The 27,794-nt window shown below is 43.5% G+C and overlaps 1 protein-coding gene across 1 annotated transcript; it reads right to left on the bottom strand.

The window, feature by feature from the left end:
* Positions 1-334: 334 nt before the first annotated feature.
* On the bottom strand, positions 335-27,794 carry ppp1r14bb (protein phosphatase 1, regulatory (inhibitor) subunit 14Bb). The gene is made up of 3 exons (XM_083992515.1): positions 27,166-27,794; positions 3,589-3,672; positions 335-3,498 (listed from the first exon to the last, which is right to left on the bottom strand). Exons 1-3 carry the CDS (start codon positions 27,364-27,366, stop codon positions 3,397-3,399), a joined length of 387 nt encoding a protein of 128 aa, XP_083848641.1. The 5' UTR covers positions 27,367-27,794; the 3' UTR covers positions 335-3,396.

Below are 27,794 nucleotides of genomic sequence, written 5' to 3'. Positions count from 1 at the left end.
ATCCTGCTTAAGAATATGGATGTAGCTGTCATGTTAAAAATCGACCACCAGATGGCAGCAAAGTGGTGCATATCATCAAGACAGCCATGCAAATAATAATGGTGGAATTCATATCATTTGGACAATGGGCCTTTTTCATGGCAGACATTTTGGCATGCCAGTCAGAACAGGACAGGTGGGGCCGACAGCATCAGTGCAGTCTCTATTGCATTTCTTAATGTGGCATATGCACATCAAGGACATGACTTCCAAGGAAAATAATAATGCTAATAATAATAAAAAGGAAAAAAACAGAATCAGTATGTCCATTTTACATGTTTTTATTAAAGTTGCATAAAAGTGTAACAAAATTGGGCAAAAACAAGACCTGTTGTTGATATTGCTACATTTGTTTGTTGGTTTGATCTAATCATTGTCCAAAAAACACCACCTCTCCTGCAATCCACATGATTTAGCTCTTGTATTTAGCCTCAATGATGATAATCAGTATATATATTTTTTTGCAATTTTCCCCAACAGTAAAAAAACAGACTTCTCAATAACAGTCTAAGAAGGTATAATCCAAACCTGGATTTAGAAATGAAAATCCACTCAGATTCAGCTATTGATTGAGTTTACATGGTGAAATCCAACCAATCAAAATGTCTCCGAAAAACTGCAGACGGAGCTTGATTTGGAAATGCCACCATGAAAGCAAAAGCAATCACACCAACGTGTATCTGAATGGATTTTTGTTCAACTAAATGTTAATCCAAGGCCTGGCATCAAGAAGTGTCATGATCACAATAAAAACAGACCAGTATTCAATGTAAATGTAAAGAACATTGTTTTATCTAAACAAAATCACCGTATCAAGGCCTAAGTATTAAACACTCACTTCTAAAAACAGAAAAACAACAGAATCTCATTTTGTTTCTCAAAACAAAAAGAGAGAAAAAAGAGCGACAGAAGATCCGAGATTCTCCTTGTGCCGCAGTTCTGCTTAGTAACACGTTTTTAGCAGGTTGTGTTACCTTTTTAAAAATGAATGTCTCCCGTTTATTTGGTTTGTGTAACATAAATAATACCTAAGGCAACATCTGTATTTTTTTTTTCAAAAAAAAAAGGAAACTGGAGAAAGGATAGAAAGGGAGGATGGACAGAGGGATGAAAATGGATGGGAGGATGAGGAGGAGGAGAAGAGGGGATGCCAGGGAGAAATAACAGAGCAGCAAGATTAAAATGGGCCAGTGTGTGTGTGTGTGTGTGTGTGTGTGTGTTGGTGCAGGGAGAGAAAGAGACAGTGGAGGTCTGCTGCCACCGCAGGTGTCAGCAATTGGTCACAGGAACCACAGCAAATGCTACTGCTTCTCCTATTGGCCAACGGGCTTCGGCCTCTGATCTGATTGGCCCAGGATCGGAAACAGATGGCTTATTCTTGGAGATGATTGGCAGCTGCAGTAGAGAAAAAAACGGATCTTGTGACAGCTGAGGACCTGTCTCTCTCTCTACACTCTGTGTGTGTGTGTGTGCACATCTGTGTAAGAGGCAGCTGTGTTTGCTAATGCGTTTCCTCCGCCTCAAGGGTGGCCTGTGTGTGTGTGACTGAGAGAGAGAGACAAAAGAAAGAAAAAAAAGAGAGGGGTGAATGCATTTGGACAGCTTGGGTCTGAAACAGCGGCCTCCGTCCTCCTACAGGCTCTGCTGATGTGACAGGCAGAGGTCGCCACAAAGTCTCCACCTCAACACGGAGCTGAAAAGACATTTTCAGAGTTTCCATGTGCATGTGACCACTTCCAACCGCTGTCCGACAAGCACAGAACAATGTGGGGGACTAAATCATTTCTTAGAAAGAAGGGAGACAGTGAAATAGAGACAGAGAGTGTGGGGGGGTTGATAAAAAAAAAAAAAAAAAAAAAAAGACAAGGCAGCTTTGTTCCAGGTCCCCCTGTCAGACTGTCAGTGTATGTGTGTGTGTAACAAAATGCATCCAGAAAACAACAAAAAAAGAAAACAGGAACCAGTCCTATGCTAAAAATCAAATTTGTCGTAGAGAACAGCAGAATATACAGGCCAGAAAAAACACTCCTATTATGAATGTTGCTGTACATTATGTAGCAACATACACACGTAGCATTTAGCAACACACAGACGTTCATATGTATGTGCAGGCTGGACAGCAGTGGCTTCTAAACAGCCTCTCTTAGGACTGCACTACGTATTTGAGGAAAGAAAAAACATACCGTCTCTTATTTCTGCATGAATTGGAAATCTAGTCCAGCGCACCCAACTTAAAGGACACCTACGTCTACTCTACCCTCATAGGAAGATTCTTAGACTAAGAATTGGTCGGAGCGCACGACCACCACAGCCAACCAGTGACTCTCATTTAGCTTCAACCGCTACTCCAAGGATCAAATTTGCCTCCTTGCTGTTCTAAAGATACACCGTACAATATTCTTTGTGGTCAGAGGTTCAGATTTTCCTCCCAAAATGACATAGTGCAGATTTTTTTCAACAGACACGCACAAAAAAATAAAACGACAGTCTTTAAATGCACCACTGTAGCAAATGCCTCTGATTAAGGGGAGGGGAAATTAGCAGTACTGACCCCAAAAAGTTCATTAATTAAAAAACTAAAGTCAAGTGAATATCTCCGAGCCCTCAGACTGAACCAGGACACAGCATAAGAACAACGGTTGGTGGCTGGAGCATTTACAAGTTTAAACCCTTAGAAGTAACAAAATAAGGGATTTCATTGGTAGAGATATGAGCAGTGATGATTGGCTGCTTCCTCCCTCCTCCTCCTCCTCCTCCTCCATCCTTCCTCTCTTTTCTTGGCTGTTGCCGACTCTTGTCTCTTGTTCTTCTTCCCACTCTCGGCTGCTCCACTCCAAGTAATTATGGGATTCATCTCAGCTCAGCTCAGCTCCCCTCCTCTTCCTCCTCAGACAGATGGAGAGCAGAGCAGGGGATGGTGGGAGGGCGGGAGGAGGAAGAGCTCAATGAGGGAGAGGAGTAAAGCCAAATACAAAGGTGATGGAAGGGCAGAGGAGAAAAATAAAAGGAGGAAGAAGAGTGCCTGGATAAAGACCAATGAATCGCTCTTCTCTGTCTGGTAACTATGGATTCTTCACCTTTTCGTTTCTTTGATGATAGAGAGGAAGGAAAAGAGCGATTAATGGGACTGGATCCAGATGACAGGAGATGAAGAAGAGATGAAAAAGAAAAAAGAAAGAGGAGAAGAACAGAGGGCCTGACAACAAGAGGAAACACGGTTCAGTGACAGTATTATGAAAATCTTCAATGGAAGATGTCAAAATAAAAAAGAAAACTGGGGAGCAAAAGGAAGACAAGAGGTGAAAGGGAGGATGTGGGGATGGAGGAGGAAGAGGAGAAGTAGGAGGAAGGACGCCATCATTTCTTCTGAGGCGTGGACAGCTTCTGCATCCCTCGAATCTTGTCGAGCAGCTCTGAGATGAAGTCCTCAGTAGGTTTAAAACAGTCAACCAGCAGCTCCTGTAAGACAGACAGAGACGGTATGAAGTCACACTTTGTTTCTGCTCACGTCTCTCACACGTCACAGGTCGGTCGGTCTCTGTGTCCCACCTTGACCCTGGCTCCCCGCTCAACGTCACTGGGCATGTCCAGCAGCTCGTCCACGTCTATCTCCAGCTCTGGGATGGCCTCCTCCTGTAACACACACCACACAGACAGAGGTGAGAGTGGAGCACAGAACCCATGGGTGCAGATCCTGGGGGGGGCGGGGGGGACATGTCCCTTATTCAAAACTGAACAAATGTATTTCCAGACTTCACATTCTTCACATTTTAGATTCACATCTGAAAAGAAATGATTGAAATGGTGGAACAAATATATTTCTGACTCCACATTCATCTCTGGTCTCCTCCACTACGATGCAAATGAATGGGTAGTTCCTTACACAGATGCTGATGACATCAGCAGGCTTAAAAAAAATGATCCCCTCAATCTTAGGGCTTGATATTTTGATATCAATTAATGATGCATAAAGTATTCCCATACACTGGGAGAAAAGGAGGATGGTGAGAAGAATTGGGGATCTGGAGGGTCGGAGGGAGGCGAAAGATAAGAACGTGCCCGAGACCCTTAAATTATGATTTCCTAATATAACATTTAAGTAAGCAGTGATACGCGCTGTTGGCTGTTTAGGATTAATAAACAAGAAAGGTAAGCACAATAAATGATTCCCTGTGCAGGACTTTTTGAATGGCGAACCATGATGCAACCATGCCACCATACCATGATTTACTACACTTTTGTGCCCCTCTCAATCCTGACATCAGATGTGCACCCCTGGAAAAGCCGGTTGGTCGACACATTTCCTGAGTCACCCAGAGTGACCGGCTCAGTGTCAGAACCTCCTCCACGGACACAGGGAAAGAAATCCTCATCCTCATCCCTCTCTATTCTCAGTCCCTGTGTTTATGTTATGTGGTCGTCTGCAAATAGAGCTCCATCCCTGTCTGTGTGGATGACGTGGTGCTACGCTGACTGATGAGCGTCCGTCTATGAACACTAGAGGGCGGCGTCCCTCCATGGCCACATGTTGGTCCATGACAAGAGAGGAGACAAAGGGAAAGAGGGAAGAAGGGAAGAAGGAGTACTGGCGAAAGGATGGAAAAGAGAAGACGTGTGTAATATTTATAGAGCTGATTAAATATGTAAATGTGAAGCTACAGCCAGCATGCAAACATTACATGTTTTTGTACAAGTGGATGTGGATTTTGTTCTTGTTTTGTGTTTCAGACAGTTTCCAGAGTTCACCGTTTCCAGTGAACTCATGAATAAATGTGGCTTCATATTAGTTATTCATCTTTAGACACACAACAACAAAGTGTATTTCCCTAAATGATCATATAGTACACACAGTTTAATCAGGAATTTGACTTGATTTCCTTCTATATTAAACTATATTGTAAGTGCAAATGTAAAAGTGTATTAGAAATGAGCACAGACGCTTGGAGATGTAACACATAGATTGGGTAACATTTATCTGAGCTGTGTGGAAACTGCTGACTGTCACACTGCCGCCTCAAGTCAACGCACGCTGCAGTTAATCTGCTCCGCTCCACATTCGCCAGCTGCAGACACACTGCACGCAACCAAAACACACTCCTGCACTTTTAATAAGAGCAAAGCCATCAGAGCCTCATATGGATAAACCCACTCCTGATGTATACACAGATACACAGTATACACATCTGATGTAAAAAAAGCTGTTTAATAGTCTCGCTCCTTCTCTCCATCTGTCTCACTCACACACACTGGCTCAGTGTGCTATCAAAGTGGTTCACCACTGGCGACACACACAGCGCACACACACACACACACACACACACTCGTACAGACACTCATTTACTCCTCTATTGCAGCTCAGTAGCTACCCTATATTCATGTCATTCTCTAGGAATCTCGCTCTCGCTCTCGTCCTCCCCCTCGGTTAGAGTTGCCCACACCAGCTGTCTCTGCACCTGCCCAACTGCCCCCTACCCCATCATGCACGTACACACACACATACACACTCATGTAGACTCACAGAAAGAGACAGACAGGCACAGCATGCTGTGTGTGCAGATTTGTGTGTCACTCAAACCAAATGTTTTGGGGTTTTTTTGTAGAAAACTCAACATCACACACTTTTACACTGACATACACAACTCTCTCTCTCCCACACACAGACACACGGATTAAAGAATTATAAAATGATGATTAATAAGCCTGAGCTGGATGAAGAGTGTGTGTGAGTGTTGGTGTGAGTGTGTATGGAGAGGGCGGGGTGTAAGGATTTAATTCAGAGCAGGACAGCCTGTGTGTGTGAGATAGAGACTGGAGGTGACAGACAGACTTACTGTCAGCAGAGAGACACACACACACACACACACACACACACACAGAGTTGACATACAGACATACTGTAAGCAGTAACAGATGAGAGTGAGACGTTCTTGGAGAATTTCAAAATTAAAGCTGCAACAGACACAAAGGTGAACACTGAGACACACACATGCTTACACTGCAGACATATTGAAACTGTCTCATTTACACACACACACACACACACACACACACACACACACACTGAAGTTTGACACAAAGATGCAGCTGCACAACATGTGGGGTCTATGTGCAACTACATGAAGGAAGAGAGAGAAAGAAAGAACAAAAGAAAGACAGACAAAAAGAAAGAAAGAAAGACAGAACGAACAAACGAAAGAAAGAAAGAATGAACGAAAGGAAGAAAGAAAGAAAGAAAGAAAGAAAGAAAGAAAGAAAGAAAGAACGAAAGACAGAATGAACGAAAGGAAGAAAGAGACAGAACGAACAAACAAACGAAAAAGAAAGAGAACGAACAAAGGAAACAGATGAATGAGAGTAAAAGACAAATAATCTTCAACCTGCTGTTCAGTGTGATGAGAACATGAGTGATAGTCATTTAATTGAGCTTCTAGAAAATGATCTCAGACGCAGCATGTTCAATCTGCAGGGGGGAAGGGAAACGCCAGGAGGAAGGAAGGTAAGAGGCTGAGGAGCAAATCGCAAAAGAGGGAAGCGGCTGAGTGGAGCGACCCGAGAGAGTGAGACAAGAGAGGGAGAGGTGCCGAAAAAAGGCCGGAAGACAGGCTTCAGAGAGGAGACACAAAGAAAGCAGGGAATCACGAGGGAGGATTTCCAAAACAATCCTGCAGACTGACTTGGTGAACTAGTCTGGAGTCTGGAGGGGGTTTTACTGTTGGCTGCAGATGTGATCTGGACTGAAAGATGGCTACAAGGTATTGGCACACACTGCTGCCTTGTAAACAAAGCAGCTCAGTGTGGAACAACTGACAGGGATCTGGAGGTAAAGGCTTTGTTTGAGTGGAGACCTGCTTGGTAATGATCCAGTAAACATTTACATCTGTGCTGATGTGTTGGGTAAATTATATTACAGCAGATGCACCGTTTAGAATTAAAGAACAGTTAGTGTGTTAGCTGTTTGGCAGCAGCTTCAGGCTCCCTGTCTTCACTCTGTTGGAGGGATGGACCACACTGCTCCTCATGTTCTTTAATTACAGGGGTCGGCATCATGAAGTCAGATTAGAGGGTTAACCTGCTAACTTTGGGTTTAACTCTAGATTTTCAGTGTCACAAAACTTTTAATCATGGTAAATAATCGACATGGTAACCTAGGGTGCACTTCTTTGCATCAGCCTGACTAGTGGCCAATCAGCTCGCTGGAAGGACTGAGTTGACAACAAAGAGAAGGTGACAGAGACACATTAATACCCAATAGGACTGATTTAAAGAGTAGATGTTTTTACTGCTGCCCAGATTGATTATTGGTTTATTCTTTTGAAAGTAAATCTTTTTAGATTAAACAAGATAATCGTTGCATAATAAATTAAAAACTATACCCGCCCTGGGTTTTTACTGGCACAGAAACCACAGTGTTAATGAGCTTAGTAAATCAGAATGCTTCACTTCAGTCACAGGCCTTTCCAGGAAATCACTGCCTTCTCCAGGCCTTTGTGCACAGGGGGTACAGTGTGAGCTTCTTATCTTTGTTTTGGCTGCAGAAACAACCTTAAAGGGATAGTTCACCAGAAAATGAAATTCAGTCATTATTGACTCACCCTCATGCTGATGAATACTCCAGAGTAGTTTCTTATTCCTCAAAGTGCATCTGGAGACTCGGGAGGGTGATTCGTAGTCCAACGAAATCCTTATATGAGAGTCCATAGCGCCCAACACAAAAAGGTCCATAAAACTACACAAAAAACATGTAATATTCATCCACAGTGCTCGTCCGCTGCAATCGAAGTGTCCTGAAGGGATATAGTCCAGAGTTTACTGGAAATGGTGTCATTTAGGACATCACATCGCCTGAATCGTGTTGAGAGTGCGCCTCAGGCAAATTCAATACAGGACTGTTAAGGATGTAAAAATGTCCCAAATGATGTCGTTTCCAGTAAACTCTGGACTATATCCCTTCAGGACAGTTGAATTTGCAGTGGACGAGCAGTGTGGAGTAGTTTTATGGACCTTTCTGTGTCGGGCGTTATTGACTCTCTTCTCTAGAAGGATTTCGTTGGACTACGAACCCCCCTCCCGGGTCTCCAGATGCACTTTGAGGAATAAAAACTACACTGGAGTCAATATGACTGAATTTAATTTTTTGGTGAACTATTCCTTTGAGTTCGCTTAGAACCATTGATATTCATAATAGTTTTCTGCTTATATAAACACTTGTTAGCCTTCATTGTAGGGTAATAGTTGAATTTTATTCTCAGTGTTTCAGCCTTTTATTCCATTTGAGATGTGACTGCTGTTTATGATTTGACCTCCTGTAACAGTCATGTCTGTTTGTGATATCAGGTATCTAGAAGAACCATATTATACCAAGAGAAAGCAGCTAAACCACAGAGACCTGAACCGGCTCTAAAACTCCACTGTGACCTGTGCTGCTACTCTCCTTTAGTTTGCCACCTGCCTGTGGATTACTTGGCACGCTACAGTTTCAGCTGCAATAGAATCACACAGCACAAGACCTGCAGCATCACTGCACAAACAAACAAACAGCTACTGTAAACTGACACACAAGACTCCTTGTACTGAGCTCTTTAAATGTAATCACACTCCTCCTGACAGGCTTGCAAATATGATTCACACACCACCACCACCACCACCACTGTGAGAGAGCAACCGACAGACACACTGTCTGTCTGGAGGCTGCCTGCAGAATAGAGCAGAATGAGATGTGACAGTATGAGAGCGCATTTATATTTGTGTGACTGTGTGCGTGACTGTGTGTGTGTGTGTGTGTGTGTGTAGGTCATAGTACTATTCCTCTCACAGTGGGATGTAGCGGCTGCAGGCTTGGACAGATCAAAAGCCAGATACAGCTCCCTTATCACTGGAAACAAACATAAGCTACACACAGACACACACACAAGTAGGTCAGTGCCCTGCATCACAACAAAACAACCCATCATGGCTACTGTGAATATGTGAGGAGAGGGAACTGATGAGACACAGAGACGGTCGGAGAAAGGAGTAAAGTCGGGGGTTTCTTGGAAGTTTGGTGGAGACTTTAGTTATTAAAAGACTTAATCGTGTGTCGGCAGATTTTATTTTAGCTGGACTGGACTTAAACTGACCTCAGGTCTGATTAAAACTTCCAGCAGTGTGACCGAGAGTTACAGATTTGTGTCCAATTCTAACAGCTCTGGGACGATCAATGCATATAGACACATGGATAATGAATTGACAATAACAAGATGGATAGAAGCCAACTCCTCCTCAGTGTGGGAGGCTTAATGTGTAAGTAGGTCACTGAGGCCACCTGTAAAGATCACACTGCATGGACTCTGGTGATAACACACTACAGTACATAACCCATTCCTGTGACAGGATCTGTGTAAACATGCGAGTGGAAACAATGAGCAATGGGCTCAGGTTTACCATGAAGCCGTAAATGGACACTTTTGCTTTCCTATCGCCTCCGTAACAAACAAGTATAAAAATAGTCGGGCTTCAGGATGGAGGATTGCCCGCTCTGCTGCAAGGACAAAGACAATGTTTTGGCTGTGTGGACTATAGGGGACAGAGAGACGGGGAGACAGGAGGGGGAAGAAGGAAGCTGCGGACGAGAGGGAAGCGATGGCTGGAGCAGACAGGATGGAGGAAGGAGGAAGAAGAAGGAAAAGTGGGACACGTGGCGCCCAACAATGTCACCATTCACTCCAGTTTCCTTGTGTGTGTGTGTGTGTGTTTGTTGTGAGTCGTCTGGCCGAGTGATACTTTCTGCATCCATCAGAGGAGAACCAGACTCCCGTCTACTCTATTTACTTCTTTAAAGTGCCTCTCTTGTTAATTCTTTATTGCACAGTGGTGGAGACACATGGGAGGTACAGATGGTGAGAGAGGAGACGGCTAACGCTACACACTGCTGCAACATCACTGTGACTTTCTAGCTGCTGAAGGACTAGTGAGGTCAGGTCAAGCAGGGAAGAGTGTTTATATTGTGTTTATGTGTGTGTGTGCTCTATTAAAACTCTGATTGGCTTATCAATTGGATGAAGACTGACCCTCCCATGATCACTCAGTGGTTACAGAAAGTAAGACATGTCTACATGATGGATATGACTGACTAATTACAGCTAAAAGTACCTGTTTTTATGAGAAGGTGGACCCCATCTGACTATCTCGCTTAGGACTCTTATACACTTATACTATATTCATTTATTATTCTTTATTTTTTTATTATCTAAAATATCCCTTTTTTGGAGTACAGAACTAGATAAGATATGTGCTATACCCTTTACATTGCTATGTGTGACAGATGAGACCCAATCTCAAAATGATTTTTTTTGTATTCCTTTGTGATGTTAATTGCCTGTTAATGTGCATTTAAGGCAATAAAGTAAAAAAAACAAACTCTGAATGGCTTGATAAAGTGACACAGGTACAAAATATGTACCAGTAGTTACAGAAGCACACACACCCAGCCAGCCACATGCAGGTGGTGTGAGCACAGACATTATTGAGATTGTTTGTTTGCTTGTATGTGTTTTGCTGAGAACATGATGTTCACACACCAGTCTGACAGCTCTGTGTCGACACCGGAGGAAGCAAGGTGCTGCTATCACACAGTCAAACTGAGACCGGGGACAGGGATCACCGGTGCAGCCCAGACGGAGGGAACAGAGCAACTCACTGAGGTGAGCCGAGCAGCAGATCAAGGTGAGGGCCAAAGTGAAAAAGAGAAGCGGCGAGTTCAGAGATGGAGGAAAAAGACAGGTGGCATGAAGCCAGTGAAGAGGCATAGTTGAAAGAACAGAACATCTTGATGAAATATTTGGATGTGGCCCAGGTCTGACAACTTCCAGGTTACAAAAATAAAAACGAGAAGCACAAAAGAAGAGAGCTACACCAATACAAAGTATGGTTAGTAACCATACTTTGTATTGGTGTATGCCAGTGTTTCCCAACTTTTTTTGGTTCATGACCCCATTTTCACATCACAAATTTCTGGTGACCCTGTCAATCAAGATGTGCCAGCTAAGATATTTTTATATGCTGCATTTATTTTAACACACATAATAATTAGTTAAAAAACTGTTTTATCAGTTTTTTAGACATTACTAGACATTTCAGGCGACCCCATTTGAATTTCAGGCGACCCCACATGGGGTCCCGACCCCAAGGTTGCAAAACACTGGTGTCTGTTGGTTTTTCTCTTTTTTTCTTTATTCAGCTTTGTTACCTGTGGGGTGTGTTATGGCCAAGCCCCTTTTGCAGGAGTTGGCTGGTGACCACACCCACTCTGAGTAACAGCAACCGAGTGGAAGCTTGTCATTGGTTGAACACCAAGACAAAAGAACTAAAAGTGTTTCTAAATTGTCTGTTGCACTCCCTGATGAAAGCTTGATGCCGAAACGCCTCATAGTTATTTTAAACATGTCATTGTGACAATGCCAGATTAATTAAAGGGATTTTATTTACTGCCTTTGGGGTTTTTATTTGCTTTTTACATCTCCTGGATCCCTCTCCAAGGAGCGCCTCTAGTTTTGAGAAAGGAGTCCACGAAGTGCTCCTTGTTTTGAACATTTTGTGACAAAGTATGGTTAGTATGGTTATGGTTAGACCTGTGGAGCTCAGGGTCAGGATAGCATTGGATTAAAGATGAAACCTACAGCAGTATACTTGGATATAGATGCAGGAAGTTCACAAAAAGCCTGTGTAGGCATGTGTGTACCAAACACACACTGATTGATTGAGCAAAGGAGGATGGAGACGAGCCAACACCAAGCATGTGACTAGAACACAGACGCTGAGATGAAAGTACTTTGTGATTTACTTTACTTGTTGACTCCCTTCCCAGAACTCAAATTCACTTTGCTTAAATCACGACTTGGCAAAATCAGAGTTGAGGTTCACGCTGGCAGATCGATCCCGTCTATAGTTACGGGCCGTGCCAGTATGGATCATAGATGGCTACGTTACAGGAGCCGTTTCTCACGAAACTAACTAAAAAATACTTTGAACCGAAAGCCGAGCAGTTTTCCTGCAGAACCTTTCTGAAGCGGTAATTCATGACAGCCTTGTGACTGATCTGGTAATTGGGTCTTCTGTCATCTGATTAACACAAACAGAGGACGAGTCCAGCATGGAAATAGTGGAAAAATACTGGGCTTGAACCTGCTTCCTGTCATGCCATGCCCCCCCCTCTGCCTCCCTCTGATGCCCCTCCTCTCTTGCTGCCGCTATATGCTGCTCTTGTGTCTGCAACAGGGCAGTTGGACCACCTTGACACGACCAGAGAGAGAATATAAGAGTGGGTGAGTCACAGAGGGGGTCAACAAGGGTGTAGGGATTATGGCTGCATTGTGTCAGTCATCGCCTGCTGCTTTCATCCCCCCTTATATCTCCCAGTCCCTCCGCCTGCAGCCGGGTGCTCATCAGGAATCTGCTGGTCTTACAACAACAAGCAGATTCCTCCTGCCAGCTTCCCTTTTTTTCAAAACGCCAACGTCTGGCTGACGAAAACATTCTGTAAATGTGTGACCCTGGAAAACGCAGCTTTAAAAAGAGACGTCTCTTCTTGTTCTGTTGAGCACTGAAGGGGTTAAAGCTCCAGCTCCTCCAGCTACTTCCTGTCTGGACACGTGACCTTGGGAGATAACGGGGGAGGGGAGGTTGAAGATATCTGTGGGAAGTGTGTGTGTGTGTGTGTTTTATGTTGGAGAAACACCAAGGGGACAGAGTTGAAAGAGTGACATTAGAGTGAGGGTGTGTGTGTGTGTGTGTGTGTTTGTGTGCAATTAATCTAAGTGGTGACTGGCTGTAATGAATGTGTGGCCTCACATTCACCCATAAACCACAGGGATCCATAATCAATACAATACAATGTACTTAATCCAGTCTGGAGTATAGAGACATTAACGTTATGTGTGTGCCACTGTGTGTGTGTGTACGTGGTTGATCTTCATCTCTATTGCACGTCTAATCAGTTGGATGTACTTCCTCTCAGGAAGAATATGATGTCCTGTTTTGAATCATATGAAAAACAGAGAGAGAGAGAGAGAGAGAGAGAGAGAGAGAGAGCACATTTTCTACTCTCTCTCTCTGAGATTATCTCTGTGCTCTCTTCCCACTGATGTTGAAAATGTGAAGTTTCATCGCCAAAAAATAAACTCGTTAATGCAGCTCCATGTGCCCCTCTAGGAAATAAGGACACACATAGCTTCTTAATGGAATCATTCTATTAAAAAACCCTCTTAAAACAACATGCACCCCTCATTTAGCACATCCTACCAGAGCCTCCATCTGTTTTGACTCTGCAGCCCTGTCAGCCTTCCTGCTATCTACCCACAGATAAAAATGCAAAGGGGCTCTGTCATGTAAAGTAAAAAGAAACAGAGCCTCCGGAGTCTGCTGCTAGTGATGTGGGCATACTCAGACTTATTGCAGGAGAAAGCCAAACCAAACCAGCTCCAAGTACACAGAATGTATCTTCATATGATGCCAGGAAAGATTCATCACTATAATTAGCATGCAGGCACAGTGGATTTGGTGGTTCCTGCACTGTAATTAGTTGACAATAATACAGTATATATACGGAGTATAGCATTTGAAAGATGAATAGTCATATAGATTAAAGTTTTGGATTAACTTTTGGCTTCTCTTGCACTTTCTGTGCCACAGTAATTGTGTTCAGTTCCCATTCACATGTGTATTTGTTTCTGTTGTCAGAGAATAGAGGTATGAAACTGTGCCTGTGCCCATTAAGTCTACATGTGAACCAGTCACTTCAAAGCTATTTCTAAATGGCTGCCCTCCTGCTTTTATAACAATAACATCTGACATTTTGCCAGACACACTAGTGTGCTGCCATTTTAACTGTTTTTAGTTGTAAAATGATTATTCATTGAGAAGGTTAGAGGCTCAACCATTTTGACTTCTTCTATAGAAAGTCACTCAGGTTTACCAAAGAAGTAAGAGATTAGATTTGATGATAGGTGTTGGTAATGTTGCTATAAGAGTCTGAAAATTCAGTGGAGGAATTTCATCACTCAGTCAGTGACATTCACATGTATAGAGTAGAGATGCACCGATCCACTTTTTTCCGATCCAATCCGATACCAATACCTGGGCTGAGCGTATCGGCCGATACCCGATACTACTGTTAAATGAATGAACCGTACACCTTGCCATGTGAGTGAAGGCATCAGGCTTGACATTTAGCCTTGTTAAAAAAAGGTAACAAATTAACACAGATATAAATGTTGCTGTAAAGTGCTGTAACTGTATTGCTGTGTATGATATTAATAAAAAAAGAAATGACTGAATCGGAATGCTGGATCGGCCTCATTCATCCGATATCCGATCCAGCTAATTAGTCAATATCGGAGCCGATATCCGATCCGGGTATCGGATCAGTGCATCTCTAGTATAGAGGTAGCTAGTGTTGTGGTTCAGCCAAGAATAATCTGTGAAGTGAAAAAGAGCAACAATGTCCTCTGTGTAATTATTACAGTGAAGCAGCATCTGCAGACTTTTGGTAGATATTTAACCATCATCACAGTTCAAGACAGGTTGTAACAGGAATGTAGTTTCCTGTAAAAACTAATCATTTAATGCTCACTGCCTCTCGAACTGCAGCCGGAGCACACAAACACACAAACACACCCACACATTCATGCACACACTTAAAAATCTATTTGCAGTTCAAATGTAGACTGTCAACCAACCTTGACCCCCCAAAAAACTGCCCACAGTCATATCTGCTCGCTCCACGGTTGAATGGTTCAAACATGGGCTTGTTTGGGCTGACTGAACGCATCAGTGCTTTCTGTGTGTGGACTGGACATGTCTGTGCTGCAGCCTCTCTGGGGGAGTCACTCTGCCGGGGTCCCTGAGGGTCACAACCTGCCCCGGGTAGACTTGTACTGGCAACAGCCTGATGCTGCCAGGGCTGGAGCTCTGCCGCTGCATCACACTCACTAACTACTACATAACATGATGGCAACAGTTTGGAGCGGCTGCAGAGAGTGAATCCAGGCTTCTGCAGCAACAGTCAACTGTCAGTCAACCTTCACAGCAAAGACCTGAAATATACTGATAGAAACCAGTGCCCATTTGCTTTGTATATACGGTTGAATACTTAAAGGAGACATATTATGTAAACATCACTTTTTGAAGGCTCTTTAACACATAGTTGAGTGTTTGTCTTGCCTTCCAGCCCCCAAAATGTGAGAATTGACAAAAAAAATCTGTAATTTTCAGGCTCCTGAGGTTGAAATCCATGTGGTTTTATGAGCTGCTCCCTCAGTTGTCATTTAACGATGTCATTAGTTTTCAAATTTGCATAATACCACCCCTACCTGTGAGTACTGGTACAGGTCAGGGGGGCGGGGCAAGCAGCGGCTCATTTGCATGCAGGCACCGAAAACCAGCCGTTCTGAACAGGGCTGTTTTAAGAGTATGAAAAGAGCTATGATGTTTGATCCTTGGGGTATTTTGACAGAAGCATGTCACAGACATGTCTTTAAGACACATGGGAACTATTTTAATTTGTGAGAAAGGGGCATAATATGTCTCCTTTAACACTAAGTGTGAGACAGACCGACACACTCTCTTGAGAACTGACTAAGGAACTAAATGGTTAGGGCTGAAATAGCCACTGGTACCAGGCAGGCATAAAGAAGAAAAAGTATAACATGAAATCCAAGTGCAAAGAAATCCCAGTATCACCAGTTTGACTGACAGGTGATCTGAGGGGAGTACGGTACAGAAACTGCACAGAATCGAGCCGATGGCAGAGACACCCCCCAGATCTGGAGGCTCATTTGAGCAAAGTGTGTAAAAGTAGTGGTGGAACTTTGGTGCGTTTATCAGTCAGCCACAAGGGGAACTTCAGGGGTGACACAGAGTGTGGCTGCACAGCGCGGCCTTCGGTTGCTTTAATCTTTACTTTCAATTTCCATGCTGCTGTTAATGATCTGCATAAAGGTTCTTGGCTGGAAACACTGCTTCTCTCTTACACACACACACACACACACACACACACACACAATCCATCTCTCTCCTCAGCCCACTCCAATTACAAAATCCCTCATCTGAAATATGTGATCCCGACAGCATCTCAAGTGCCCACTTTCACCCTCCACCTCCACTCTCCATCCTCTCCAGTCTGTCATTCCTGCAGCACCAACCAGAGGGCAGGAGATCTGAATGCGCCACAAATTCATACGCACACTGATATCAATATGTGTGTGTGTGTATGAGAGGGCTCTTCATGTGCGAGTGTCTTGGGTATGTTAGGAAAAAGTAGCCTTGAGTGTTTGAACATATTGATTCTTCCCTCTTATCCTTCAGTCAATTACTTATTATCATGGGATCAAACAAGTAACCATATAAACACACATACAGACAGGGAGGAAGACCACACACACACACAAACACACACACACTCTCTGTGGGCCAGAGTAGTCATTACCACTACAAGAGATTACGTGCAGATTAAAATAAGAATGCATACAAACAGGGATTATAGCAGATTATCATTATGTCATTCTTGGCAAGAGCTACTAACACAACCGACGGCCTCCACGTCCAATTGTTCACTTGCCATGTCCTTCACTCAATGACTTATTCTTTTGTTGTGGCAGTTTCGGGCACGAGTGGAGTTTGGCAGCCCAACACGGTCCCAGCTTCCATTTCAAACATTTTTTCCATGGGTTTTCATCCATGTTCTTTTGTGCAGCCTTTTTAACTCATGAGCCATGACGGAGATCAAATCTGAGGGGATTCAAAAGGGGATTAGAGATTATTATAATTCGTTCATGCTTATCAATCGTCAACACGACCTCTGACTTTTTCAACACTGGCAACACACTGGATGATCTAAACAGGTTAATGCTTTGCTTTGGTTCATTTCCAAATTCAGTCAGTCAATCAGCTCCAGGATGAAACTAGACTAAGTGCTTCATCGTTGAAAACCTCCAGCGACGACCAGTTGCACTTGTTGAGACTCATAACACATGCAGAGAAGACTTGGAAGGATAATTGAGCATTGAGAGCTGCCATTGTGTATATGTTATGACCAAAATGTGTAACAGTGTCCTTGACCTTTGACCTTTAATCATCCATCTAATTTATAAAGCTCATCTAGGAGAAGATGGACAACACATACACTCACATTCACACCTACAAGCAATTTAGAGTCTCCAACCTGAACCTACAGTGCGTGTCTGTGGACTACAGGAGGAAGCTGCAGTGAGAACATATAATCTCCACTCAGAAAGACCCCAGGCCCAGGAAATGGACCCAGAACCTCCACGCTGAGAGGCAACAGCGCCAACCACAGCTCCACCGTGCCGCCCTGAGTGACCTCTCACCACCAAAATCTAATCAGTTCACCCTCGAGAACAAGTGAATGTCTGTGCCAAATCTGAAGAAGTTTCCTTTCAGACGTCCCTGAGATACGGTGTTCAAGGTGAAGAGCTCTCCCCACAGCTGCTGTCTAATTAAATATGAAACTTGAAGAATGAATTAGTAACAGAGAAAATCACTGTCCGCTCACTGACCTATTTTACTTGTTTAATCTTTATTTAGCCTGGGCCGTGGTTTTGCTTACCGAGTAAAACAGACCCTGCGTCTGTCCCTACAGAATCATCCTCTCTGTTTTCTGCCTGGCTATTCTTTTCCTCTCTGAGGTCTGTACAGAAGCAGGATCAAACTGTTTTAAATGCATTTTTAATGGTACTTTCAGACCGATGCTAAGTAGATTAAAATGAACATAAAACACACACCCCCTGTAGGCTTGGGGGGTGTCCAGAGAGGAAGTTTCTACGGACAATTGAATATCTATCTTTAATACTTCTCTGCCATGATAACAGTTTAAAGTTACAGCAGCTTCTCCTTTTTGACTCAAGTCAAGTCATTCATGTGTTCATTCTCCTGCCGATTAGATAAGTTAACCCTTGTTGTTGATAAGTTCAACCAAAACTCTTCAATTTCAACATCCTTCCTGAAAATGTGTGTGAGCGAGACTGACTCTCTTCCTGGTGAATCATTAACATGGAATCATCTCTGTCACTCAGACACATTGACCAAATATGGTCGTTCCTTCCTTCTCAGAAGCTTAAAATGCAAAATCAAAGTAAATGCGACACAGCACATGTGGTTTATCAAAGGAAACAGTGGCACCGTGATGCACCGCTGAGTGTACATGAGAAAAATCTGACAGAAGTCACTGGTAACATTACTCGTCTGTCATCCATCTTTATTGCCGGTCTGTTTGTCTATCTGCAGACCAGCTGTCTGTCCATCTGTCCTCACGTCTTTCATTCACCCGTATCTTCACACGGCCATTTTAACCACAGCGCAAGAATCCAGTCAGATGACGTCCGGGCCTCCGCGATACGATGAAAGCTTAAGTCGGGTTTCACGCTGCGCTGACATCATGGAGGATATATGGAGCCAACATGGCACCGCTGCTCCGACTTGGCAACCTCTTGGTCGAGGACAATGAGGTCGGGGAGTCACGGGCAGAGCAGTCTGTTCCTGCAAAACCACCTGACTGTACTTCCATTACTACCTGCTGAAAGCTCCGGCTATCTGATATTAAAAAGTCTGACATCATCCATCAACACGTCCATATATTCAGTATTAACAGGGGAAGTCGCTGTGCTCTGCTTCTGTACAGTCTGTGATTATTGGAGTATGATGATAAACGCATTAAAAACACAGAGATGGAGAATACAGCCACAAACTGACATACGCTTCCCTGCAATTAACAAACAGCTCAACTGCCGTCTGCTCTTAATGCAACCTCCTGGGACTTAAATACACTCCTGAGTGGATCTGTGTTACCTCACTCAACCTGCAACCGCTTGGCATCGCTCACACGCAGACCTCGCGCTGGTAATGACTCCATAGCCAAGATTCACGCCAGCTGCTGCCGACGGTAGTCGACTCGCAACTATTAAACATTAGGACAGTTTGTTTCATCATTTCAATATGGTTTCAACAGGGAGGCTGGGAAACAGGCCTCGTATTCATCCCATTTAAAAGCTGCTGCTACAGCAACAACCCCCCGGAGCCATATATAGTAATAAGACTGGCCTGTCTACCAGACTGCATCACCATTAGACCCATGCTCCATCTAAAAAGCCTCCTCAGGGCAGTGTGCTGGAGCCTTGACAAAACAGAAGCATGTGTGCAGTCTTAAAATACATTCATTATAAAATAAGACTATAAAGTATTGAAGATCATTCACAATAATTAGCAGAAAACTAAGGGGGGGGGGGGGGGGGGGGGGCTTTATTGCATCACTGCCATTATGTTTATGGAAGCGAACATAGAGGATTAACAGCCTCAGTCTGTTCACGGTCCACACAATATAAAACTCTGTTCTGCAGGAGGGTGTAAATAAACAGCAGACAATCATCTCTGTTAATGCTCTCATCACATTTAAACAAGTTACCGCCTGCTGCTGGTAGATCTGCTGGGAAACACAACCGTTTCGCAAGCGAGAGGGCGGCCGCAGACGTCACCCCGCTTGACTCGTGATCTTCAAGGTAAATGGTTTTGTTAAAGCCCTTTTGTTATTTAAACCACTTGACTTGGCCGACAACTCACAATGTGTGTGACAGGAGACGGAATGACAAGATCATCGGGCTCAGCCAGTGCTGTAATGTAACACTCAGGGGTTCAAAGTGAGGTAATCAGTTTGTACTGTACAGTTTATGCTGGCTGACACATGAAAGCACATAATGCCTCTGAGAGATAAAGACACCGAGAAGGAGAAGAATATGCAAAAAAAAAAAAAAAAAAACACATGTACACACATGCTATCTATTAGAATTGGCATCAACTAAATGTCAGTAGTAGTGTTGACTATTTCAGTAAAAGAAAACATTCTGTTGAAAGGCCTCACATACTGAAGAAAATGACCCACATGGGATAATTATGGATTTTAGATGATATCCTACTATTCAGATAGATAAATTAGCCAAACGACCTCCTCCAGATGTGCTGTGTTACTTTCCTTTATCTCTGATTTACCAAAGCTTCATCTCCAACCGTCTAACAACAGTTCCTTCCCTTTTTTTAATCTGGATCCCATGTGTTCTTTGTTTTGTTTTACTGTACTTGTGTGTGTATGTTCATTAAATCAGCATTCTGTCCCTTTTAGCCTAAATCTTTGCATTGGTCTTCTATGGTTCTTCTTTTTTACTGTAGTCTGGGGACTACAGACAGAATCTAGCCATGGCTATCTGGCATATTTACATTTTCTTTTTTTATATATATATGTTTGGGGCTTTTTTGCCTTTAATGGACAGGAGAGTAGAGAGAGAGACAGGAAATGGGAGGCAGAGAGGGGGGAATGACACACAGGATAGGGCCGCTCGGCGTGGGATTCGAACCTGGGTCGCCTGCAGTGAGGACTGTAGCCTCAATACATATTTACATTTTAATGATATCCATTAATATGCCTTCTCCCTAATCTAAATAAATAAAAAAATATTTTTTTTTTAAAGAACAAAAGTCACCAGTGCTTTAAGACTTGAATGAACAAATATTTTTGGACGAATGATGTACCAAGTTTAAAAATCAATAAAGATGCGTTAAAAAAAAAATGTCACCAGTGCAGTGCACAATCCACTTGGACGTGTGAGTGTGTGTTTGTGTGAACCAACAGGTGTGCACACAGGGTAAATCCTGCTTATGAGGTGAAAGTGGTGTGATAATATTGTTCATTTTTTCAATGCGCTGTATGTGTTTCTCATTCCTTCTTTCTTGCAACCGTCCTGTGACAACATCCATAAACATTCCTTTGAGTGACTCACATCCCCCCTCTCTCTCTCTCTCTTTCTCCCTCTACATCCCTCTCTTTCTTAATCCATGCCTTCTCCCACTTGGCGTTCCTCACTTCCTTCCGATCTTGCTCACACACTGAGCGAAAAAAAAACAAAAAAAAACACATGCTCAGTCTCCCTCACCCCGGCCGTTCTCCTCCCTAACTTGGCTGATTGACTCCCTCACTGTCTTAAACACACATGATCACACGGTCAGTCAGTGGGTCAGACTACAGTACACGCTGACTCACCCTCAATCAAACAGGAGAACAACTGTGTGTTCATCTGGGAGCACATGTAAGCTTTTAACACGGTGTGTGTGTGTGTGTGTGTGTGGTGTGGGGGGTGTTTACAAAGACACACTGGGGTCTTTGACTGGAGCTGTGTAACAACCACTCTTTGTAGTCCCCCTCTTACTCATCCTGAGTGAAACAGGGTAATACTGATTGGTATTCAGACCTTTAAGAGTAAGGTTTAAGCAAACGCTGCACTCCCCATGAGTGTGTTTTCCTGCAGTTGTGTGTGTGTCCTATCGCAGCGTGAAGGAGGAGTAAAGGAGGCCAACTTAATCCATCAGCAGCAAAGCTATGAAATTACAGCTGTTCTCACAGTGAGGCTTCCCCTAACCCACTTGTGTCTGAGGACACACAACACTTCTTTAACTGTGCGTGTCGTTGAACACAACAAACTCAAAGTGAAAATGACACGACACATATCAGTTATAAACAAAGTTCCTCAAAGGACTGAAGAGCACTACACTATTCATTAGGATGTGTTTGTGTTTGTGCTAAACATGGCACCATCACCAACATGGCTGATCTGGTGGAAACTTATTTTAAAAGGTACATTGTGTAGGAATTATTCCCATCTAGTGTTGTGGTTGTCTATCGCAAGTAAGTCAATCGTATTTTTCATGCTGCATTCATGTGAAATTGGGCAGACGGCAGACGGACGACAGCCGCTGCACGTAACGGCATAAACAAGCCTCTATGTAAACAAGTGGTCCGTCAGCATGAGGCAAAACAATACATGTGACAATATGTTGTCATGGCGATGTGGTATTGTTTACCTGACCCACGTTTTACCGGCTTTCTCTCGACTTCTGTGACTAAAATGACATCTGGTTTGTTAGCGACGGCCGTCTGCCCGACTGCAGGTGAATGCAGCATCAGTGTAACGCTCCATTCCTCCTCACTGCGTTACCGCGGTGACTTTTCACAGACGCCACCTGGACCTGAGCCGACAGCTCCGGTGTCTCCGCTGAGTTTCCGTGGTTTCCTACCGTCACGCCGCCACTGAACGTAAAAACATGGAGACACCACATGGCAGCCAGCACCGAGCTTACCCGCTCCATGGAGATATGAATGATATGAACGGCTCATTCAGAGCTGAAAGGAACACTTCACTTTGTTGATGGGGGGATTACTGATTAATGAAAAACAGACTTTTGAACTAAATAATCGATTTTCATGAATAGATAAGAGGAGAAGTTACACAATGTCCCTTTAATGAGTGGAAATTCATTCTATAAAGTGTTGGTTATATGTTTGTAGCATGCATGTTGTATATTATGGGACCTAATGTGTTCTAATGTTGTATTTGCTCACTCTAGGTGTAAAGGAGATGTTATTTGAACTGTGTGATGTGTTGCACCTCAACTTCAGTGTCATTTCCTTTCTCACTGTAGAAGTTCTTGTTGCATTTTTTTACTTTGTGTGTTTTTGCTCTGTAGATGTTCAGCTGTTAAGTTACTTCAAACACAAATAGAGTGAACATTTTATTAGCATTTTGACATTTTGGAACTAAAGTTTCATTTATTCATGCATTTGTTAACTTGATTACGGGAGATTTCTTTGTTCACAGTGCAACGCAACACAGTGTTGTACCCACTCTACTTGCACACATTTTAGACACAGTCAGCATTTACCCAGATGGATGTTGGGATATTGTGGAAATACCATTAGACAGCACCATTTAAATCCAATCCATTATTTGGTAGTAAACCAGTGACTAAGGGGTTAACAGGCCAATACTCAGCGTTTTGTTTAGTTCCTTGACTAAACTAAACACTCTTGAGGAGGATATATGTGCTCTGTTGGCCCGCCTGGCTTCTGATGCATGTGGGGAAATCCCCGGCCGATGGTTTGTTTATGGTACAACTATAAAGACGGGATTGAAAAACTCCTTCAACAAGTCAGTGGCTGCAGATAGAGAAGGAAACCTTAGTGCCTGTCATTGTATTGTGTCCCTGTGTAGCAGGGGACACATGGTACAAAAACACACTCTCTCTCTGACATCCCTGCCTACTCCTACCTACATTTTCCCTCTTCTCTTGCCATCCCCTTGAGTTATTTTTTTTTTTCATTTTCTCTTCCCCCGTTCGCTGCATTCCTGCTCACCAATCCTGCCTCTGTTCTCACTCATATCCCCATCTGTGTGTGTGTGTGTGTGTGTATGTGTGCGATTCTGTGTGGCCACGTAGGATCCTGGAGTTTAGAGTTTGGGGATCGGTCCGCCCACTCGCTCCCAGCGTTAACTATGTAGCTACTGGTTAGCTCCAGTGCACTGTGAGTGGAAAAAACACAGCAAACTGGGAGAAACTGAATCTCTTGACAGACAAATAAACTTTTAACAGCCCCCGTTACCATGGAAATTGCACCAAGACTGGAGTGAAATTCAATCATTTTACTAGAGGCACAGTTGTGGATTCGATGAGTGAAACCCCCACTTTGCTTTTCCCTGGAGTGAGCTCAAACTCACTTAGCACCTTATATACAAAGGCAGTAATAGAGTGGGGGCTCTACAACAACAGAGAAAGTGTGTACAACTAAAATAAACATCCACCCTTAAAGAAACAGTCCCTGAGTTCGGTATGTGCAACATAAGGCTCCCAAATCCTCACATTTCCTGCCACTTTACTGTTTTGAATTAACCAAGTGGTTTAAACCTAAACTGTGACACAAGTGAGAATTGTGGGATTTGGAGGCTATATAGAAACAGAAATATCAGATGAACTAAGGTATCCCATCATAAGATGTGGTTTGACAGTATTAACTATACAAAAACAGAGATTGTGTGATCAGTCAGTGTTAGACGGTTTAGGTTAGTCTGCCGTACCAACAGAGCCACAGGCTAAATAATTCAACCATTTTTCCATTACCTTTAGCTAATTAATAGAACTGATTATTCATTACGTTTAGCTAGCCTATCTATTTCAACCATTCAGTCACTGCTTGTAGACTTTTCCTGTTCTCTCAAAAGCAAAAAAACAAAAAACTGGTGTTAAGGTGTTACAGTTGAGTCAGTATAAGCTATATCAATATAATATAAGTCAGATTAATGTTCAATATTTTTGTCCAAATTTATAGGACCTATTCCAGATTTATCTCCAAACCGCAGCAGAAGTGCCCTTGGGATACAAATACAACGGTAGGGCACCTCACAAAAACCAGGAAGTGTTCCTTTAACAAAGCAAATGCCACATTAACATCAAGTGCGGGCCTGCACTAAGTCTCTGCTAATATAATGAGTGAATAGCTCTAATTATAATCCACAGTCAAATACAGGGGCTTTTTGAAAATGATGCAATTTCACTGAGCTTTCTTTCATGAAACAGGACACAAGCTCTTTTTCCACTGCATGGTTAACCAACATAAACATTTCACAAGCCTTGTTGCCATGGAATCGAATGAAGGCTCGGCTCCTCACTATTAACCATAGCAACTCTGACTGATAGGCTGACTAAGTGGCTGGATGAATATCTGACAGGCTGCCTGGCAGAGACGAGCGGCGGACTGCTTGTAGGGTGTTTTAAGGGATTATATGAATGAGAAAATAGCTCATTATGAATTCCCCCGTTGAACAAACTGCATGTGGTTTTTATTAATAGTCGAAATATGCATCCATGAAAGCAGAAGGAAATGACAAATGAAAATATGAATTATGGTGAGTCAGAAAAAGGACGGACATGGCGAGAAAAAGGAGAAAGAAAAAGCAAGCAAGGTTAAAGACGAGAAAAAAAGAGCAGAGCCTGAACCACGTGCTCCTCGTCTTTGTCAGTGAACAGGGTTCTCCCGGTTCCCGCTCTGCTCCCTGACCGGCTAAAGCTGCCTCTCCAGTTACACTGTTTAGTAGCACGTGCTCTACATTTCCCTGTCTAAATGATCCCAATGTGTCTCCATCAGTGAAGCCACTGTAAATTAATCTCTTTGTTGTCTAACAGCCGAGACAGGGATGGGTCCGGACAATGAAAAGGAGGATCGACCGCGGACGAACGCCAAAAATGGGCATTGTCATTAGAGATGAGTGAGGAATCTATGTCCGAAAGTGTGAACTAAATCATTAATATCTCATTCACACATCTACACCCTGAAGTATCCATTATCTGACTATAAGATATCAGTGCAACTCTCAGGTCTCACTATCTAGAAACAACAGATTCTGTCACCGTGTGTCCTTACGCAGGTTTCTGACCCTGTATGTGTTGTGGTAGCCTACATTAAAGCAGACATGACTGAAAGAGTGAATGAATGAATCTGCATTTAGAAAGAAAAAAATATCTGCACAGATTGTTTCCTATTGATCACTGGGATCAATAAGATTATAAATAAGATCTGAAAAGATTAGTATTTCCAAACCACTCTAATTGTCTACTGTTGAATCAGAAAAGGTCAAACTGGAGAGCAGGACTGCAAAGACTTTCCCCTGGACACATTTACTCATACTTTTTTTGACCACACACAGCTTTGATGCATGGCGTATTAATCCATTATTGGCCGACGATCAAAGCACACCGATTTCTAAAATCCTCTGCAGGCCATTTAATCACCTCTGCTGGCACTTGAGTCTCTGTTGTGTCCCTGCTAATTTATTATCAACATCTCTCAGGGTATCCCACTGACTGCCATAAAACCCTCTATGAAACTAGGATCCAAAGATAAAAGAGACACATGCGAGACAGACTGTGATCTGGTTTTCTTACACCACATGATTAGACCAGTATCAGTTTTTAGCTTTTCATCAAAGTCATGCTTTTTGTTAACTGTGGCTTGGGAAATTATGTAGTCACACTTGAGTTAAGAGTTTATCAGTAGTTTGGATTTTACATTTCCAGGTGCAAAAGTGTAGACGAATAGAATTGCACTACTTTTTTACCCTGTGGCTATAAAAAAAGCAACTTAATGTCAGTAAAAACCTGATGTCAGTATGAGTAATTGTCCGTCCCCTACACTTTCTGTCTTCTCGCTCCGTTAGCCTACTAGGAATTCTCCAAACCTGTTAAGACGTACGTTGTATTCCTCACGCTAGGAATAGAATGTGGGTCAATGCCAGCTCAGTAGAGTCCACATGAGCTTACCAGCCACTGACGCTATAGCAGCTACACCACAGCTGCCGCCAGGTTGCATTATAGCTGCACGGCTCCCTGTGTGTCACCATGATAGCTACCACACCTGATGGTCATCGCCGCCGCCACGGGGCGCTCTGCTGACAAGATGTATGACTGGACCCCCCACCCAGATGCATCAGCGTCACCTCATTGGCCCCCACCATCCCTGTCTGATGAGAAGGACTCACTCCCCCTCACTCAGCTTTTTCTTTACTCAAAAGTTTGCAAGTAGGAGACAGAGAGGAGATGTGAAAGGAGGTGTGTGATAAGGTCCAAATAAGACTTTTCCTTTAATGTTAAATTATTAATATTAAAAAGTGAATCTGTTCACTTATTCTTCCTGTGAAACAGCAGCTAAACATTTTTTATGACTTGTGTATGACATAAGTGATCATTTCCAGTCAGCCATTAATAATGGATTAGATTAATTCACAGGTGTGCTTTAAAACTGCTTCAGCCAATCAGAGCAGAGAACAGAGGCTGTCCATTTCATGATTAGGCTATAAAGCTGCATTATGCTACATTTAGCCTACCTGTGGGTGGATGGGGCTGAAGTTTAACCACGAGGCTTTAATCTGACTGATGTAAACGTCTGACACCATTTCACCACTTCTCGTCCTGTTCACCTTGTTTCCTTGTTCCCTGCAGCTCATCTAGTTGCATGTGGCCCTGATGACTGTGGCTGTAGAAGAGGCGAAGCTAGGCCAACAGCACCGACAAAGGGCCCATTAATGTTTCTTTGTCAACAGTTTGGTTTAGGGACTAGACACAAAGACGACCCCCCCCCCCTCCAAACAGCTGATCAACTCACTCATTAGGCTACACACCGTAGAGCCCTATTACTTAGCACAGCCGCCTAATCGATAGGTTCGATCGGCTTCGAGGCCGGTTATTGTTAGTGGGGTCTATAGCTACCTCACAGTCGTAGAGGTCCGTTAGCTGATCGATAATCCACTCCTCCAGGTTCAGTCTCTTCCTCAGCTCCTTGCGGTCGTATTTGACGGTGACTCGTCCCTGCTTCCGAACGGGAGTCTCCGGCTCCTCCGTGGTGCCGGCCGGCGTCTGGAAATATACCCGGGGTTGAGGGCTCGTCTCCGGGCTTGTTACAGCAGCCATGGTCGCTCTGGTTTGTGTGTGATTGAGGTGGTGGGGGGAAAACCCCGGAGGTGTGGAAGTGTGAAAGGGGGGCGACGGAAAATAAAAAGGCGAGAGGAGCTCTGTGGTCGCTTTTTCCGCACTGAAAAGCCCGGCTGATGGATGTGAGAGTTGAAATCCCCCGAAGACACACAGCGTCGGACCTGATGCTTTTTGTTGTCCAACAAAAAAAAACACAAAAAATCGCTCAAAGGGACATTGGCAGTGGTCGGCCGCTTCCACTGCACACAAAAAAGGGGACGACGGCTAACGGCGAAACGTAAAGAGTAACCGGCTTTGTGCTATTTACAGCATGCAAACTCTGCTTATATAAAAAGCGAAGACAGCAGCAGCGGAGCCCGGCCTCAACTCCTCATTCAGTACAAAGAGAAATCACACGGCTCTCTCTC

Source organism: Trachurus trachurus (genome assembly GCF_905171665.1).
Source record: "Trachurus trachurus genome assembly, chromosome: 18".
Classification (NCBI taxonomy): domain Eukaryota; kingdom Metazoa; phylum Chordata; class Actinopteri; order Carangiformes; family Carangidae; genus Trachurus; species Trachurus trachurus.
This window is presented reverse-complemented; position numbering and strand designations above follow the sequence as displayed.